Consider the following 16,118-nt stretch of genomic DNA (forward strand, 5'->3'; position numbering starts at 1 on the left):
TTGGCAATGTTGGCAAAACCATTGCCAATGTTGGGCCAACGTCTGAATGCTATCTTGGACCCTCCTGTCTGGTTAAAGTCCGACACGGAGATAAGCTTCTTGTACCTTTCTTTTCAGCTCATTGCCGTTGTGTACTTTCAATTCCATGAAGAAAATAAAGCCCATCAGTATTTTCAAAAATCCCAAATTATCAAAAGGCACCAGTTTACCACTTGAATGGTTTAAGTTTCATCTAGCAATACTCCACAGTTTGGGAGCCCTGCTCCGGAAACTGAAAATGTACAAATGGACTGACACGATGATCACTATACTGTTCTTCAAATCTGGAATAAAAACTCGTTAGAGTGCTATAGCTGGCAACCAGTCAGTTTCAATTGATTGTGTAAACCTGGAATGACAACTTTTCCCCTTTGAAATCTACCGATACAAAATAACAACACTATCCATACACAGATGAAGCACTTAGCTCAAGGCTGTCCTACCTTTCGCATGAATAGTTGGTCTGACGTAAGGGATAGGGGCACTGCAGGCGACGTGTGCAAAGCTGACGAGGACGTCCAGCTGTGCGATGTTGTCGTTGATCAGCAGCATGGGATCTAACGTAGCCAGCTGAAGGGTAAAGGATACAGGCTGTTAACATGCGATATGTTATCTTCAGGGAGACGAGAGAGATTCAGTTCCTTAAACTTTGCCACACATGAAAATCTGCAAATGCAAAATGAGTTTCTCACACCATTAAAATTCTACTTCTGTACAACTGGGGATACACACTCCGCATATACTAACAACGCACTGCTTTGACCCAACTGCTGTACCTGCGATGTTAATGATCTCTGTGACAACGCTCTTCTGTTGTTCCGTGTATTCCTCCTTTGCTTGCAGGTATTCCTCATTCAATTGACGTACTGCGGTGTTGTGAAAGCGAACACCATTCTTGTTGGTGTCGATAGTGCGGTAGTTCTTGTTGTTACGCAGCGACTTCTCATCTTTCCTTGTCACTCGGAAGAAGTAGCCCAGCTGAGAGTTGCTCTCCAGTTTCAGAGTCTTGTTAGCTTCCAGACCCAGATCTCTGGCCACCTGCAACATGGCCACCAGTTTTATGAGTGAGAGGATTGGCTGGTTTAACAAAACCTTAAACAGTATGGCATAACAAGATGTCAGCTTGATGTTGGAGGATATCACCAAGTGATACAGATGGTGGTAGTGAAAACAAATAGTATAAGTACAGAGCTGACAAACCAAGAATCCAAATCAAGACACAAGCATAGGATTGTCACATCCAAGGGATGCAACTCTGGCCACTACACCTATAGTGCTTTGGCTCAAAAGCGGACCCGATGAATTGCAATCTAACTAAAAAACTAATAAACATATAATACTCAATGAAACGCTGATCATAATCAAAATATTAGACCAACTCTGTGATTTGTTTGCAGAATTTATGTCCTAAAATTAAAAAAGTTGTTTAACAAACTATCATTAAAATATTGACACAGTTCAATATTTGTTACGAGGGAGGAGTGTAGAAAAGGGAAAGCCAGGTGTTAGAGAAGAACGTGCACAAGTGCCAACAAAGTTATTGATTCATTAACCTGCGCTGTGCCGTCTCCATTCTTTCTCGCACACCCAGCTGTCCCTTTCTCTGCACTCCTCCCTTGTAACAAATAGTGAACTGTGTCGATATTTTAATGATAGTTTGTTAAACAACTTTTTTATTTTTAGGACATAAATTGTGCAAACACCTCTCAGAGTTGGTCTGACGTTTTCATTATGATCAGTGTTTCATTGAGTATTTTACGCTTATAAGTTTTCAAGTTAGATTGCAATTCATCGGTCCGCTTTTGAGCCAAACGGACTATAGGATAACTGGTCCATCAATGTACTTTAACTTCATCTCCTTTGACTCACTACATGGCTGATGTCAGGATGGTTTGATGTTGTTTTATCTGACATCCTTTCGGCAACAAGAGCAGGCTTCACTTATACCAATGTGGGCAAACGCTATATGACCAGGGATCATTTGCAACCATGCAAGTCATCACTGAGATAACTGAACTCCCATACATCATGATGGGTTTACTTCAGTTGTAGCCCTCAGATCATTTTAAAGTACAGTACAGTATTTTATTCCACTCAACAAACTTTGAACTAATTTTCCATGGTGCATAGCAGCAATGGGAGTGACAACCATTTGATGAGTATAATGGACAAGAAATGAATAGAGAGTGACTTCTCAAAAACGACACTTAATATTAATACAGATATATGACAGTGTTCATCCAAGTCAGGAACAGTGTTCATCCAAGTCAGGAACAGTGGTCAGTGATTGAGAACATCAAGACAAAACTCAATGACAGTGTGTGTACATTATGATTTGTTTAAAAGTTTAATCTGATTAGAACCTGTAAAATCTTTTGGACTATTAACTTTTAAAGAAGTAAAAAAATTTCAATTCAAAATTTTAAACTGACGCATTGAGCTTGGCAAAATCAACACCAGATAAATAATTATCAATATCTATCAGATTTAGTTGTTTTTTCGAAGGAACTGGGTTACCAAGTAGGTTCAGTTGTCAAAGTAGCATATGACATCTACTTCATTGTGATAGCTCATTCCACGGTTTGTTATATATGGGAGATAACTCTTACCCTATTCATCTGTCCCTTGATCTGACCCTCCAAGTCATCAATCTTCTCGGGGAGAGCTGCAAGAGGGGAGGGAGACATGAGGTGGGGTAGACATGTGACTGACACAGACTTGGAAATTGTAACTATAAATTGTATATTTATATACTTTTCCTATCTCACGGTATGCACCTCTCTCTTCGTCTTCGACCCATATGTGGAAACGTGCTGTAGGCTAAGTTGAATTAAAACCTCTTGGCCTCTGTACCACCTGGCCCTGCCCCCACTTCGATAGCATGACCTGTCAATCTATAAGAGTGCAGTGCGCTCAGATGATCATGTGATGTCCCCTAGCTGTCATTCTCCTCTTTGAGCTTCCAGTAATCTGTGATGTGGGGCAGGTCGGATGGGTATCCATCGCATGAGATAGGATAAGTATATAAATATACAATTTATAGTTAAAATTGCCAAAGTTTTAAACTTATCCTATCTCACGGTATGCATTATCCCACAGTTGGCTGGTGGGCCTGCAGATGACCCTGTGTCAACTGTACAGCCGTGGGGTCGCATAACACAAGGAGGCCAGGAGAAAGCACCAACTCCTGATACGCTAACTCGAACTTGTGATGGGTTGCTTCTGATAACCCCTTAGCTTACACAGCACAAAAATTCTAGGGAGTGGGCGGTCCCGAATTAATGTGGTTTTCAGCCGAAACTTTTGACAAGCGAAAGGTCGCAGTTAGGCAAGTAGACCTCGCCTCCTGCGATTTATCAAGTGACCCCAGTGAATTAAAGTCGAGGACCTTAATCTGGCCAGTCCCTGCTTCGAAACTACCCCCCACAGACACATGCTGGAAGGCGGTGAAAGAGGGAACAGCCCAGTTGCTCAGCTTGTTTAAAGTTCAGTACCAATCCCCCTAACTTACCAAAGGTGAAAAAGCAAGTAATCGAAAATCAACACTTCACTGACATAACTGCTCAGAGTAGAGGTCAGTAAGCGGAGTGTCGACCACCTCTGCATGTAGCACAAGACTGGCCTCTCAGTCTATGGAGTCATGGGTATGACAGTGCAATCATGCCCTATAATACTGTCGGAAATAGAAAAAAACTGTTTTTAGGCTGTTACTCTGTATCCCTAAAATTCACACAATTGCAAATATCATATGTCGAAAAAACCCACTTCGGCCTAACTGGGAGTTCAGTGGGATGCATAATACGATATCCAGAAAAGCATGTTTACTCGTAAAATCGGGCAAAACTTAGAAAAAATACGAATAGCTGCTGAAAACCATAGATCAGACTATAGATGGCAATTAGGTCGCTCAGCCAGGTATGACAACGGACCGTCGACTCACCTGGCATGAAATGCACGTGCTGCCTACAGGCACAAGGGGTCATCTCAAAGATATTTTGTGCTTTTTCATGTGTGTTGACTATGTCTCATCTACTGATTAACATCTTACTTGGCTTTCTTTCATAAAGTTTATGTTGAGGTATGTTGAGAGTATGATACCCGAAAACCATAGAAACGCATCGTAGTATATAGGTGGCATGACCACCCGAAGATCGACAGGACTGGATATTACTTGTAAATTGTTATGACGTGCTGTGTACCTCCCCAGTATAATTGCCCTAAAGGATTATCTTATCTTAGCTGATATCTCCTCGACCCCTCCTATCTGTTTCTTTTTATAGTGACAGTGAGACTGCATGGTAGCTAGATCCTTAATAGTTTCGGCATAAAAGTTATTATTTTTTTACGTCAGCTATCGTTTATAATGAATCTACGTCTAATTTCAAATTGGGCATTTAAAAAGTGTCCTTTGTAATACAATATCATCGCACACTAATTTGCATAAAGCCATGGTCTGTTCCAAATAAGTCTTTTTGGACTTAAAAAGTACCGCATTGCTCATTTTTGCACTAATTTCCCCTCAGTAAAGTCCTTTTTCTCCGTTTCCTAATTCTCTACCACTGAGACAGTAGTTAGGCCGAACTTAGTTTAACAGATATTTCACACTTTCACATATCAACTACATAAATTGTAGAGATAAATGAGAAAATACAGTTTTTTTCTATTTCCGACAGTACTATAGTTCCCTAGGTGAGGTGGTTTATGCCCAGATATAATCCATACCAATAAAAAACATAGGATCTATATCTTTCATTGATGTAGAGAATGCAAGACCGACATGAAGGTAGGAACTGCATCTTATCTGCATTTGCGAGCGTCTGCGTCTGCTGCGCCAGAACCAATGGACCCAGTTGGTGAAGACCTCCACGTCAGTGACAGACAGTCCCGGAGGTAGGGTGAGACGAAGACCGTGTCCAATCTCCAAAAACAACCCTCCATGATGCTGTGAAGGGAACAGTTCTATGTAGCGCCATCGTAGAGGTCAAAGCTCTTGTCTCATGAGGGTTGGCCGTAGTAGGAGGAGGAAGGTCAGCGTAGGCGTAGGCATGAAGGATGGTAGATCACATCCAGAAGGTCAGTGTGGTACGAGAGACCTCTGTAGATGAGGCAGATGACAGAGAAACATAGTCTCTTGCATAACCTACGATGGTCCTTGGAGGCAGATAAATAGACCCGTAAAGTCCGGACAGGACATAGGGAGAGATCCTCGGTGTCGTCAGGGCCAAGAATAGTAGACAGTGGCGGAAAGGTGAATAGTCTGTCCGGCTGTCCAGGCAACTGGTTTCAGCGACGAGATCCCACCTCAAACCAGGGAGGACTTTGGCATGTCTGGTCCTCTCGAAGTGCAACCGGGTGACATCCAGTGCGAGATGCTGGCAGCAGTCGCAAGAGCCAGGAGGGAAAAAAGTCTTAAACGTGACATACTTGAAATCTTCTCTGCCAGAGGTTCGTACTCCTCTGATGTGAGATGGTTAAGAACCACGGAAAGGTCACAGGCTGGTGGCCAGAAGTTCCGGGATTGATCAGCAACTTGTAAGATCAGAGGAGAGACTGGAGCTCAGGGACAGTTGACACCTTTGCACCCGTAGCCCGGTGCAATAACTGTGTTAAGCACGGCCAGGTATGTAGCCACTGGTGGAAACGCATACGCGTTCAAGTCGTCCCAGGGGATGGCTAGAGCGTCATGTTCACAGACCAAAGGATCCGGGATCGTGGACACGAACATTGGAAGCTGGTGATGGAAGCGGGTAGCAAACAGATCCACTGTCGGGTTCAATATTGGAAGGCACAAAGTCTGGAACACCTGCGGATGCAGTTTCCACTCCATCGGGTATGGTTGAACCGGACGGGACAGAGAATCTGCAATGACGTACTTCACCCCTGGGATGTGATTGGCCTGGACCGTGATGTTGAGAGAGTCCACTAAGTGGAAAAACTGTTGTGTCCACTGAAGAAGCTGAGGAGATCCCGTGGATCCCATTCTATGATGTGCCACACAACTGCAGCATAGTCCGATCGAATCAAAAGCTTGGTTGATTGTAACAGGTGTTGCCAATGAGTGATCACAAGACAAGAGCTCCAAAACGTTGATGTGACATGCAAGGTCTGCAGGAGACCACAGCCCTGCCACCTGCTGATCAAGAAAGTGAGCTCCCCACCCGTGTAGAGAGGTCTCTACGTATAGGTGATGTACTGGAGCAAACAGCCTTAAAGAGGTTGCGAAAGCGCTAGGAGTACCACAGAAACTCCAGCGCAGACATTCAGTTCGTCGAGCCACCACTGGACAAAGCGGTTCTGTTAGAAGCATAAATTCCTTATGCTATCAGGCCTCGAGATACGGGCATAGAAATCGCTGTATCGGCCGAAGTAGGAGATGGCCTCTGTATGTTGGGGCTTGAGCTGATGTCAGAAGGCCTAGCAACTATTGCCACTGAAGAAGGAATCTTTCCTGAGATACATTCGATTAGTCAAGCCAGCATGACAGTACTGAAGAAGTGCTGAATATAGTAGGTTTGTGGCATGGAGATTGTCAGTCAATCTACAGGAACGTTCACATTGTACATGTAGTGATACAGGTCGTATAATCAGTGATCGCAGGAACGTATGGTTCGCCAAATGAAGAGTTGGTCCGCCAATAGAGTGAAAAAGTTAGTAAGAGGCATGGGATCGTCAATCTACCAGAACATTCGTAGGAGGACATTTCGGTGGAGGTAAAAGGACCAGTGACCCCAGGAATTGTAAGGGAAATGAAGGTAGTAAAATCGATGCCTGTGGACAGTCCAGACATAGCTGCAGTGACCTCAGAACTGGGGGCTTAAGCTAAGAACCGAGTAACCCTAGCCAAGTGAAAGCGAGCTCGGCGATTCTGTCTGACACCTTTGGTAAACTGTTTCTCTCGGATGACTGATAAAACTCGACATAATCACTCTTACCGGGAACGGCACCGTTCATCATCACTGGCAATTAAAGGCTGGGATAGGCATCCGCTTCGTGGGACCAAGACAAGTCTGTCAGAGTACTTCATAGTCACTGTATCATCAAAAGTCTCCGGTAAACATACAGTAGTCCGCCATTGCAAATGCTACCCACAATGCAATAATGACCAAAAAACCGGACAACACGGTCGTCGATTAACCAGGCGAGTCCCAACCCATAAAATCCGGGTAAAGTGACGCTAGCTACATGACCAAACATCACTGCTGGTACCACACAAAGAAACTGTGCATTACTAGACCAGCTTGATATATTTAGGAATATTGTACGACGCTTCACTGAGTCTTGTTACTACAGACTACTCGTAGCAGCTTTGTGGTGTATCGCTGGGTGTAATCGTGGTCTGTTTCATCAACCTCAGCACTCTTCCTTTTACATCATCTTGTAGAGCAAGGGCTCTTTTAACGAAGCAACCTTTACTAAGGTTAACCATAACTCCCATTCTTTAACACTGCACTACGGTTACCTTAGTCACTTACGATCACCCTGAAGGCCCTGATATCTACGTCGAAGGGTAGGTTCATTGAATCGAATCATTCATCAAAGGTGAATATCGGAGGGTAGATGACAAAGGAATCTTAAAAATCCGGGATCATCAATCACTGCCGTAATGTAGAGGCCTACGCTACTGACATAACTACTACTTCTGTACAACCAGCCAAAACGATGCATTAACTGGAAGCGTCGTACTGGATGGAAACGATGATACAGAAGAGAGCGGCTCACTGGATGGAAACGATGATACAGAAGAAAGCGGCACACTGGATGGAAACGATGATACAGAAGGGAGCAGCGCACTGGAGTAAACCGGCACACTGGATGGAAACGATGATACAGAAGAGAGCGGCACACTGGATGGAAAAGATGATACAGAAGAGAGCAGCACACTGGATGGAAACGATGATACAGAAGAGAGCGGCTCACTGGATGGAAACGATGATACAGAAGAGAGCAGCACACTGGATGGAAACGATGATACAGAAGGATGCACACTGGATGGAAACGATGATACAGAAGAGAGCAGCACACTGGATGGAAGCGATGATACAGAAGAGGCGGCACAAGAGAGCTGCTCACTGGAGTAAAACAGAAGGCTGCGCACTGGATGGAAACGATGATACAGAAGAGAGCGGCTCACTGGATGGAAACAATGATACAGAAGAGAGCGGCACACTGGATGGAAACGATGATACAGAAGAGAGCAGCGCACTGGATGGAAACGATGATACAGAAGAGAGCGGCTCACTGGATGGAAACGATGATACAGAAGAGAGCGGCACACTGGATGGAAACGATGATACAGAAGAGAGCGGCTCACTGGATGGAAACAATGATACAGAAGAGAGCGGCACACTGGATGGAAACGATGATACAGAAGAGAGCAGCGCACTGGCGTAAACCGGCGCTCTGGATGGAAACGATGAACCAAACAGAAGCGTACTGCAGCAGATCCGCTCTGGAGGCGTCGAATTGTGTAAGAGCTTCGCCCTGGAGTACACACTTTCGACCCAGACATAATCGGGCGCACTAGAGCATAACACCGAATGGAAGCGGTGCACTAGACGGAAATGCCGAACTAACAGGGATTGTTGAACTTGATATCATCACTGGACTTGGAGGGATCGCCGTAGACAAACTCACACTACAATAAATCATTGTAGGTAAGTTAAATGCCAATCCAGAAAATTAGAGACACATTGCCAGTAGGCTGACAATGCCTATAAGGTGTTTGAGAAAAGTCACTAGAACTGTCAATCGAGACTGTGACGGCGAAGTATGAAATTACAATGCCCGAGTTGGAGTCATCCTGTCCCAATACTGGACTTGAAGTCTGGGGTCGGAGAAAAACAAAGCGTATTTCTGGCTGAGGTAGGAATCCGATGCTGCATCGAAATCTTCGTCTGGTGATGGTGATAAACGGCGAGCTGTTTAGTATGGACGATCTCACCGAATGTTGAGATGAGGATGGACCCTCGGAAAGGTTCCGGCGATCCCTGTCTGCCACTTGTCTTGTGCCCCTTCCACGATAACAGAGAATGCTTCATTGATATATTTAGGAATATTGTACGACGCTTCACTGAGTCTTGTTACTACAGACTACTCGTAGCAGCTTTGTGGTGTATCGCTGGGTGTAATCGTGGTCTGTTTCATCAACCTCAGCACTCTTCCTTTTACATCATCTTGTAGAGCAAGGGCTCTTTTAACGAAGCAACCTTTACTAAGGTTAACCATAACTCCCATTCTTTAACACTGCACTACGGTTACCTTAGTCACTTACGATCACCCTGAAGGTCCTGATATCTACGTCGAAGGGTAGGTTCATTGAATCGAATCATTCATCAAAGGTGAATATCGGAGGGTAGATGACAAAGGAATCTTAAAAATCCGGGATCATCAATCACTGCCGTAATGTAGAGGCCTACGCTACTGACATAACTACTACTTCTGTACAACCAGCCAAAACGATGCATTAACTGGAAGCGTCGTACTGGATGGAAACGATGATACAGAAGAGAGCGGCTCACTGGATGGAAACGATGATACAGAAGAAAGCGGCACACTGGATGGAAACGATGATACAGAAGGGAGCAGCGCACTGGCGTAAACCGGCGCTCTGGATGGAAACGATGATACAGAAGAGAGCGGCACACTGGATGGAAACGATGATACAGAAGAGAGCGGCACACTGGATGGAAAAGATGATACAGAATAGAGCAGCACACTGGATGGAAACGATGATACAGAAGAGAGCGGCACACTGGATGGAAACGATGATACAGAAGAGAGCAGCACACTGGATGGAAACGATGATACAGAAGATGGAAAACGATGCTCACTGGAGTAAAGAGAGCGCTCTGGATGGAAACGATGATACAGAAGAGAGCGGCTCACTGGATGGAAACAATGATACAGAAGAGAGCGGCACACTGGATGGAAAGCGATGATACAGAAGAGAGCAGCGCACTGGATGGAAACGATGATACAGAAGCGGCTCACTGGATGGAAACGATGATACAGAAGAGAGCGGCACACTGGATGGAAACGATGATACAGAAGAGAGCGGCTCACTGGATGGAAACAATGATACAGAAGAGAGCGGCACACTGGATGGAAACGATGATACAGAAGAGAGCGGCTCACTGGATGGAAACGATGATACAGAAGAGAGCGGCACACTGGATGGAAACGATGATACAGAAGAGAGCGGCACACTGGATGGAAAAGATGATACAGAAGAGAGCAGCACACTGGATGGAAACGATGATACAGAAGAGAGCGGCACACTGGATGGAAACGATGATACAGAAGAGAGCAGCACACTGGATGGAAACGATGATACAGAAGAGAGCGGCACACTGGATGGAAACGATGATACAGAAGAGAGCAGCGCACTGGATGGAAACGATGATACAGAAGAGAGCGGCTCACTGGAGTAAACCGGCGCTCTGGATGGAAACGATGATACAGAAGAGAGCGGCTCACTGGATGGAAACAATGATACAGAAGAGAGCGGCACACTGGATGGAAACGATGATACAGAAGAGAGCAGCGCACTGGATGGAAACGATGATACAGAAGAGAGCGGCTCACTGGATGGAAACGATGATACAGAAGAGAGCGGCACACTGGATGGAAACGATGATACAGAAGAGAGCGGCTCACTGGATGGAAACAATGATACAGAAGAGAGCGGCACACTGGATGGAAACGATGATACAGAAGAGAGCAGCGCACTGGCGTAAACCGGCGCTCTGGATGGAAACGATGAACCAAACAGAAGCGTACTGCAGTAGATCCGCTCTGGAGCGTCGAATTGTGTAAGAGCTACGCCCTGGAGTACACTCGACCCAGACATAATCGGCGCACTAGAGCATAACACCGAATGGAAGCGGTGCACTAGACGGAAATGCCGAACTAACAGGGATTGTTGAACTTGATATCATCACTGGACTTGGAGGGATCGCCGTAGACAAACTCACACTACAATAAATCATTGTAGGTAAGTTAAATGCCAATCCAGAAAATTAGAGACACATTGCCAGTAGGCGCTGACAATGCCTATAAGGTGTTTGAGAAAAGTCACTAGAACTGTCAATCGAGACTGTGACGGCGAAGTATGAAATTACAATGCCCGAGTTGGAGTCATCCTGTCCCAATACTGGACTTGAAGTCTGGGGTCGGAAAAACAAACGTATTTCTCGCTGAGGTAGGAATCCGATGCTGCATCGAGAAATCTTCGTCTGGTGATGGTGATAAACGGCGAGCTGTTTAGTATGGACGATCTCACTTCGAATGTTGAGATGAGGATGGACCCTCGGAAAGGTTCCGACGATCCCTGTCTGCCACTTGTCTTGTGCCCCTTCCACGATAACAGAGAATGCTTCATTGATATATTTAGGAATATTGTACGACGCTTCACTGAGTCTTGTTACTACAGACTACTCGTAGCAGCTTTGTGGTGTATCGCTGGGTGTAATCGTGGTCTGTTTCATCAACCTCAGCACTCTTCCTTTTACATCATCTTGTAGAGCAAGGGCTCTTTTAACGAAGCAACCTTTACTAAGGTTAACCATAACTCCCATTCTTTAACACTGCACTACGGTTACCTTAGTCACTTACGATCACCCTGAAGGTCCTGATATCTACGTCGAAGGGTAGGTTCATTGAATCGAATCATTCATCAAAGGTGAATATCGGAGGGTAGATGACAAAGGAATCTTAAAAATCCGGGATCATCAATCACTGCCGTAATGTAGAGGCCTACGCTACTGACATAACTACTACTTCTGTACAACCAGCCAAAACGATGCATTAACTGGAAGCGTCGTACTGGATGGAAACGATGATACAGAAGAGAGCGGCTCACTGGATGGAAACAATGATACAGAAGAGAGCGGCACACTGGATGGAAACGATGATACAGAAGAGAGCAGCGCACTGGCGTAAACCGGCGCTCTGGATGGAAACGATGAACCAAACAGAAGCGTACTGCAGTAGATCCGCTCTGGAGCGTCGAATTGTGTAAGAGCTACGCCCTGGAGTACACTCGACCCAGACATAATCGGCGCACTAGAGCATAACACCGAATGGAAGCGGTGCACTAGACGGAAATGCCGAACTAACAGGGATTGTTGAACTTGATATCATCACTGGACTTGGAGGGATCGCCGTAGACAAACTCACACTACAATAAATCATTGTAGGTAAGTTAAATGCCAATCCAGAAAATTAGAGACACATTGCCAGTAGGCGCTGACAATGCCTATAAGGTGTTTGAGAAAAGTCACTAGAACTGTCAATCGAGACTGTGACGGCGAAGTATGAAATTACAATGCCCGAGTTGGAGTCATCCTGTCCCAATACTGGACTTGAAGTCTGGGGTCGGAAAAACAAACGTATTTCTCGCTGAGGTAGGAATCCGATGCTGCATCGAGAAATCTTCGTCTGGTGATGGTGATAAACGGCGAGCTGTTTAGTATGGACGATCTCACTTCGAATGTTGAGATGAGGATGGACCCTCGGAAAGGTTCCGACGATCCCTGTCTGCCACTTGTCTTGTGCCCCTTCCACGATAACAGAGAATGCTTCATCGTCCAAATTGGCACAATAAGAGCAACGGTGAAGCCCATCATACCATCTGATACAATCAACGCACAGTGTGTGAGGATAAGCGGCAGGAAAAAATACTTCTGTAATTGTCACAATGTTATCTCTTCCGGGAAGATCAGTTACTTCCTCATGATAAACAGTAGAGACGAGTGGCAAACAGAGCATAACACACGTCCACACCAGTGGGCAACAAGAAAGAGAATGACAGCTAGGGGACGTCACATGATCATCTGAGCGCACTGCACACTTATAGAGATGATTAACAGGTCATGCTATCGGAGTGGGGGCAGGGGTCAGGTGGTACAGAGGCCAGGAAGTTTTGATTCAACTTAGCCTACAGCACATTTCCACATATGGGTCGAAGACGAAGAGAGAGGTGCATACGGTGAGATAGGATAAGTTTAAAATTTATACAAACCTGTAGAGGTAATGAATTCTTTGAAGAAAGTCCTCCTTGGGGTACATATAAGCATTAAAATGTCCATTTTAAAAGCCTACGACAGTAAAATATTTTACCAAACAAAAAACTTGTTAAGTCTGGTGAGACCACCCCTACAGGGCCCCGCAGAGGGCCCCCTACAGCCAAGAGCAGGTAACTCTGGCTGTGTACCTCATACCTCACTTTTCATGCTGAACGTGTCAGACAGAATGAGGGGAGGTGGGTGGCCGTACCCCAAGGAGGACTTTCTTCAAAGAATTCATAACCTCTACAGGTTTGTATAATTCTTTTTCAGAAGAAGTCCTCCTTGGGGTACATATAAGCATAAGACAGACTCCCAGCGATGTTGAGTCGGGCCGTATTCTGTCTGCCTAACATACCCCTAGTTCAGTCGAAGGCACAGCCCGAGAAGCGACAGAGAGAAAGTACACTCACCTAGTCACCTGACCGCCAATGTCAATCAGGAGGCGTGGCAAGGCGGGGAAAAGAGCCTAGCCGATAGGCTATTGGTGGAATTTGTAAAGGCGGACATAAGTCCCACCCCGACCATCAAAATGGGAGGGAATGTATGGACGAGTCCAATATATATCCCTCAGAAACCCAAACCAGAGGGCGTGGTGCAGGGATGAAAACAGTGACTATAGCGGTGATAACGCTATATGCGGTAAAACCACCACCAATGTGATACCACCACCGATAAAAATTGAGGAATTTTATAACACCTACACCATGAGAAAAGCAAACGTGATTTCTAAGGCTCATTCGGCTAGAGAATCACAACACTGCCCACTGGTGAGAACTGTCTGGCCAAACCGAACGCGGCCCCGTGAGTGTTTGTCCAGCTGATAATGGCGGATGAACGCGTTCGATTCGGCTCCAGATAGCCGCTGAGCAGATCTCCTCAATGGGCAGTGCCGCGGCGTATGCCTTCGATGTCGCCACTGCCCTAATCGAATGAGCCTTTAACCCCTGAGGGATAGTTAACCCTTTGTAAGAGTAACTCAAACAAATGGCAGAGACAAGCCACCTAGATATGGTCTGCTTGTTCGCCGGAAGACCAGCCTTACCACCGCCATAACAACAGAACAGCTGCTTATCTTTCCTGATAGCAGCCGTTCGTTTGATATAAGCCTTGAGAGTCTTACGGACATCTAAGATGTGAGACTGCGCCCGAAGAGGTACCGGACGATGGAGGCTGAGTGAAAGCTGGCAGTTCAATAGGCTGTTACATGAAAGAAAGCCTCGCGACCTTAGGACGGTAAGAGTCTGGCAACCCGAATACTGACTCTGTCTTTGTGAAAGACAGTCAGAACAGGATCGCTGACATCGCATGGATATCGCCTACCGCCTACCAGGCGTTACCGCCACAAGAAAGGCAGCCTTCCAACTTAACAGCTGGAGTGAAAGAGCGATAGATCGTGAAAGAGAGGACCGGACATCCAATCAAGAACGATTGACAAGTCCCACGGAGGACTAATCCGCCGGACAGTCGGACGGATTCTGTCCACGCCTGCTAAAAAGCGCTGCACTAGAGGGTGCTGCCCCAAGAGAGCACCGTCGGCAGGGATATGGAAGGCAGAGATTGCCGTGGAGTAGCCCCGGATTGTAGACGCAGCTAAGCCGGCTTCTAACCGAGACTGTAAGAACTCCAGTACTTCAATTACAGTTGAATAAAAGGGATCAAGAATCCCTCTGCCGACACACCAGCGCGTATAACAGGCCCATCTATCCTCAAACTGAACGTTTGTCGAATCCCTCCGCGAAGCCAGAATTGTGTCTGCAACTGGTGCAGGAATTCCGCTCGCGTGGAGGCGATTCCGGACAGAGGCCAGGCCACCCACTGAATCCTGGGATTCGGGTACGGCGCTCTGTTCTGGGATAGTAAGTCCGGTCGAAAGGGTAATAGTACAGGAGGCAGAGCCAGAAACCCGAGTAGTACCGGAAACCAGCTTTGAGCCGGCCAAAGGGGTGCAAGGAGCACAAGAAGTCGAGCTGGTTGGGTGGCAAGCTGTGAGAGGACTTTGGGAATCAGGGGTAGTGGCGGGAACGCCCACAGAACCCTGTCCGTCCAATTGAGCTGGAAAGCGTCCTGGGCGATGGCTCTCGGATCCGGTATCCGAGAGCAAAACACCGGAATCCGGTTCGTCCCCCCAGAGGCAAACAGATCCACCTGGAACGATCCGAACAACTGGGAGATAGCCCCGAATATCTCCCGATGGAGCATCCACTCGTGCGGGGCCAGGATACGTCGAGAGAGTGCATCTGCTCGAACGTTGTCCGCCCCAGGGAGATAAACAGGCATTACCCGTATGTCGAACCGGTCGCACCAGAGCAGAAACTGCCACACCTCCTGCAGAAGAGACGGGGAGACCGTACCGCCCTGCTTCAGGATATAGGTCATCGCCGTCTGGTTGTCCATCTCGAGACGGACCACACGCCTTGAACCTGCTCGAAGTCGATTCGAACACCAACCTGACTGCTCTCAATTCTAGCACATTGATGTGCAGTTGCGCCTAAAGCTCTGTGACCACAGGCCTGAGACCGACAGGAGCCCAGCACACCCCCCCACCCTGTGAGTGAAGCGTCTGTCTGAATTGAGAGATTTGGCGATGGGATGTCCAAAGGGAGCCCCCTGGATAAATTCCCTGCCAGCGTCCACCACCGTAAATGAGGAATTAGCCACCCTGGAGTGTGGAGAATCAACTCGTAACCCCGGGTGTGGACCCACATTCGAGCTAGAGCCTGCTGAATGGGTCGCATCCTCAACCGCGCTCGCCAAACGATGTCCACCGCTGCCGCCATGTTGCCTAGCAACTGGAGCCAAGTCCAAGCTGAGGCCCTGGGGGACTCGAGAAATTGTAACACAACTCTCTGGACTTTGGTGACGCGGTCCGGAGACAGGGAGACTATCCCTCGCGCTGTCTCGAATCTCGCTCCCAAGAACACCAGATCCTGGGTGGAACCAGTTCTGACTTCTTGAGGTTGATAATCCAGCCCAACTTGGTGAGTATACTCATCACAGAAAGTGTAAGCTTCG

The 16,118-nt window shown here is 46.6% G+C and overlaps 1 protein-coding gene across 1 annotated transcript in view; it reads right to left on the minus strand.

The window, feature by feature from the left end:
- The window catches only part of LOC124255738 (DNA mismatch repair protein Msh2-like), a 53,182-nt gene that overhangs the window by 17,176 nt on the left and 19,888 nt on the right, over nucleotides 1-16,118 (minus strand). Inside the window, 4 exon segments of the mRNA XM_046689643.1 lie at nucleotides 483-597; nucleotides 599-609; nucleotides 816-1,077; nucleotides 2,649-2,704. Of these exon segments, the coding sequence (XP_046545599.1) occupies nucleotides 483-597; nucleotides 599-609; nucleotides 816-1,077; nucleotides 2,649-2,704 (444 nt within the window).

The sequence above is a fragment of the Haliotis rubra genome, unplaced genomic scaffold (genome assembly GCF_003918875.1).
Source record: "Haliotis rubra isolate DU_JTF1 unplaced genomic scaffold, ASM391887v1 Scf608, whole genome shotgun sequence".
NCBI classification, from domain to species: domain Eukaryota; kingdom Metazoa; phylum Mollusca; class Gastropoda; order Lepetellida; family Haliotidae; genus Haliotis; species Haliotis rubra.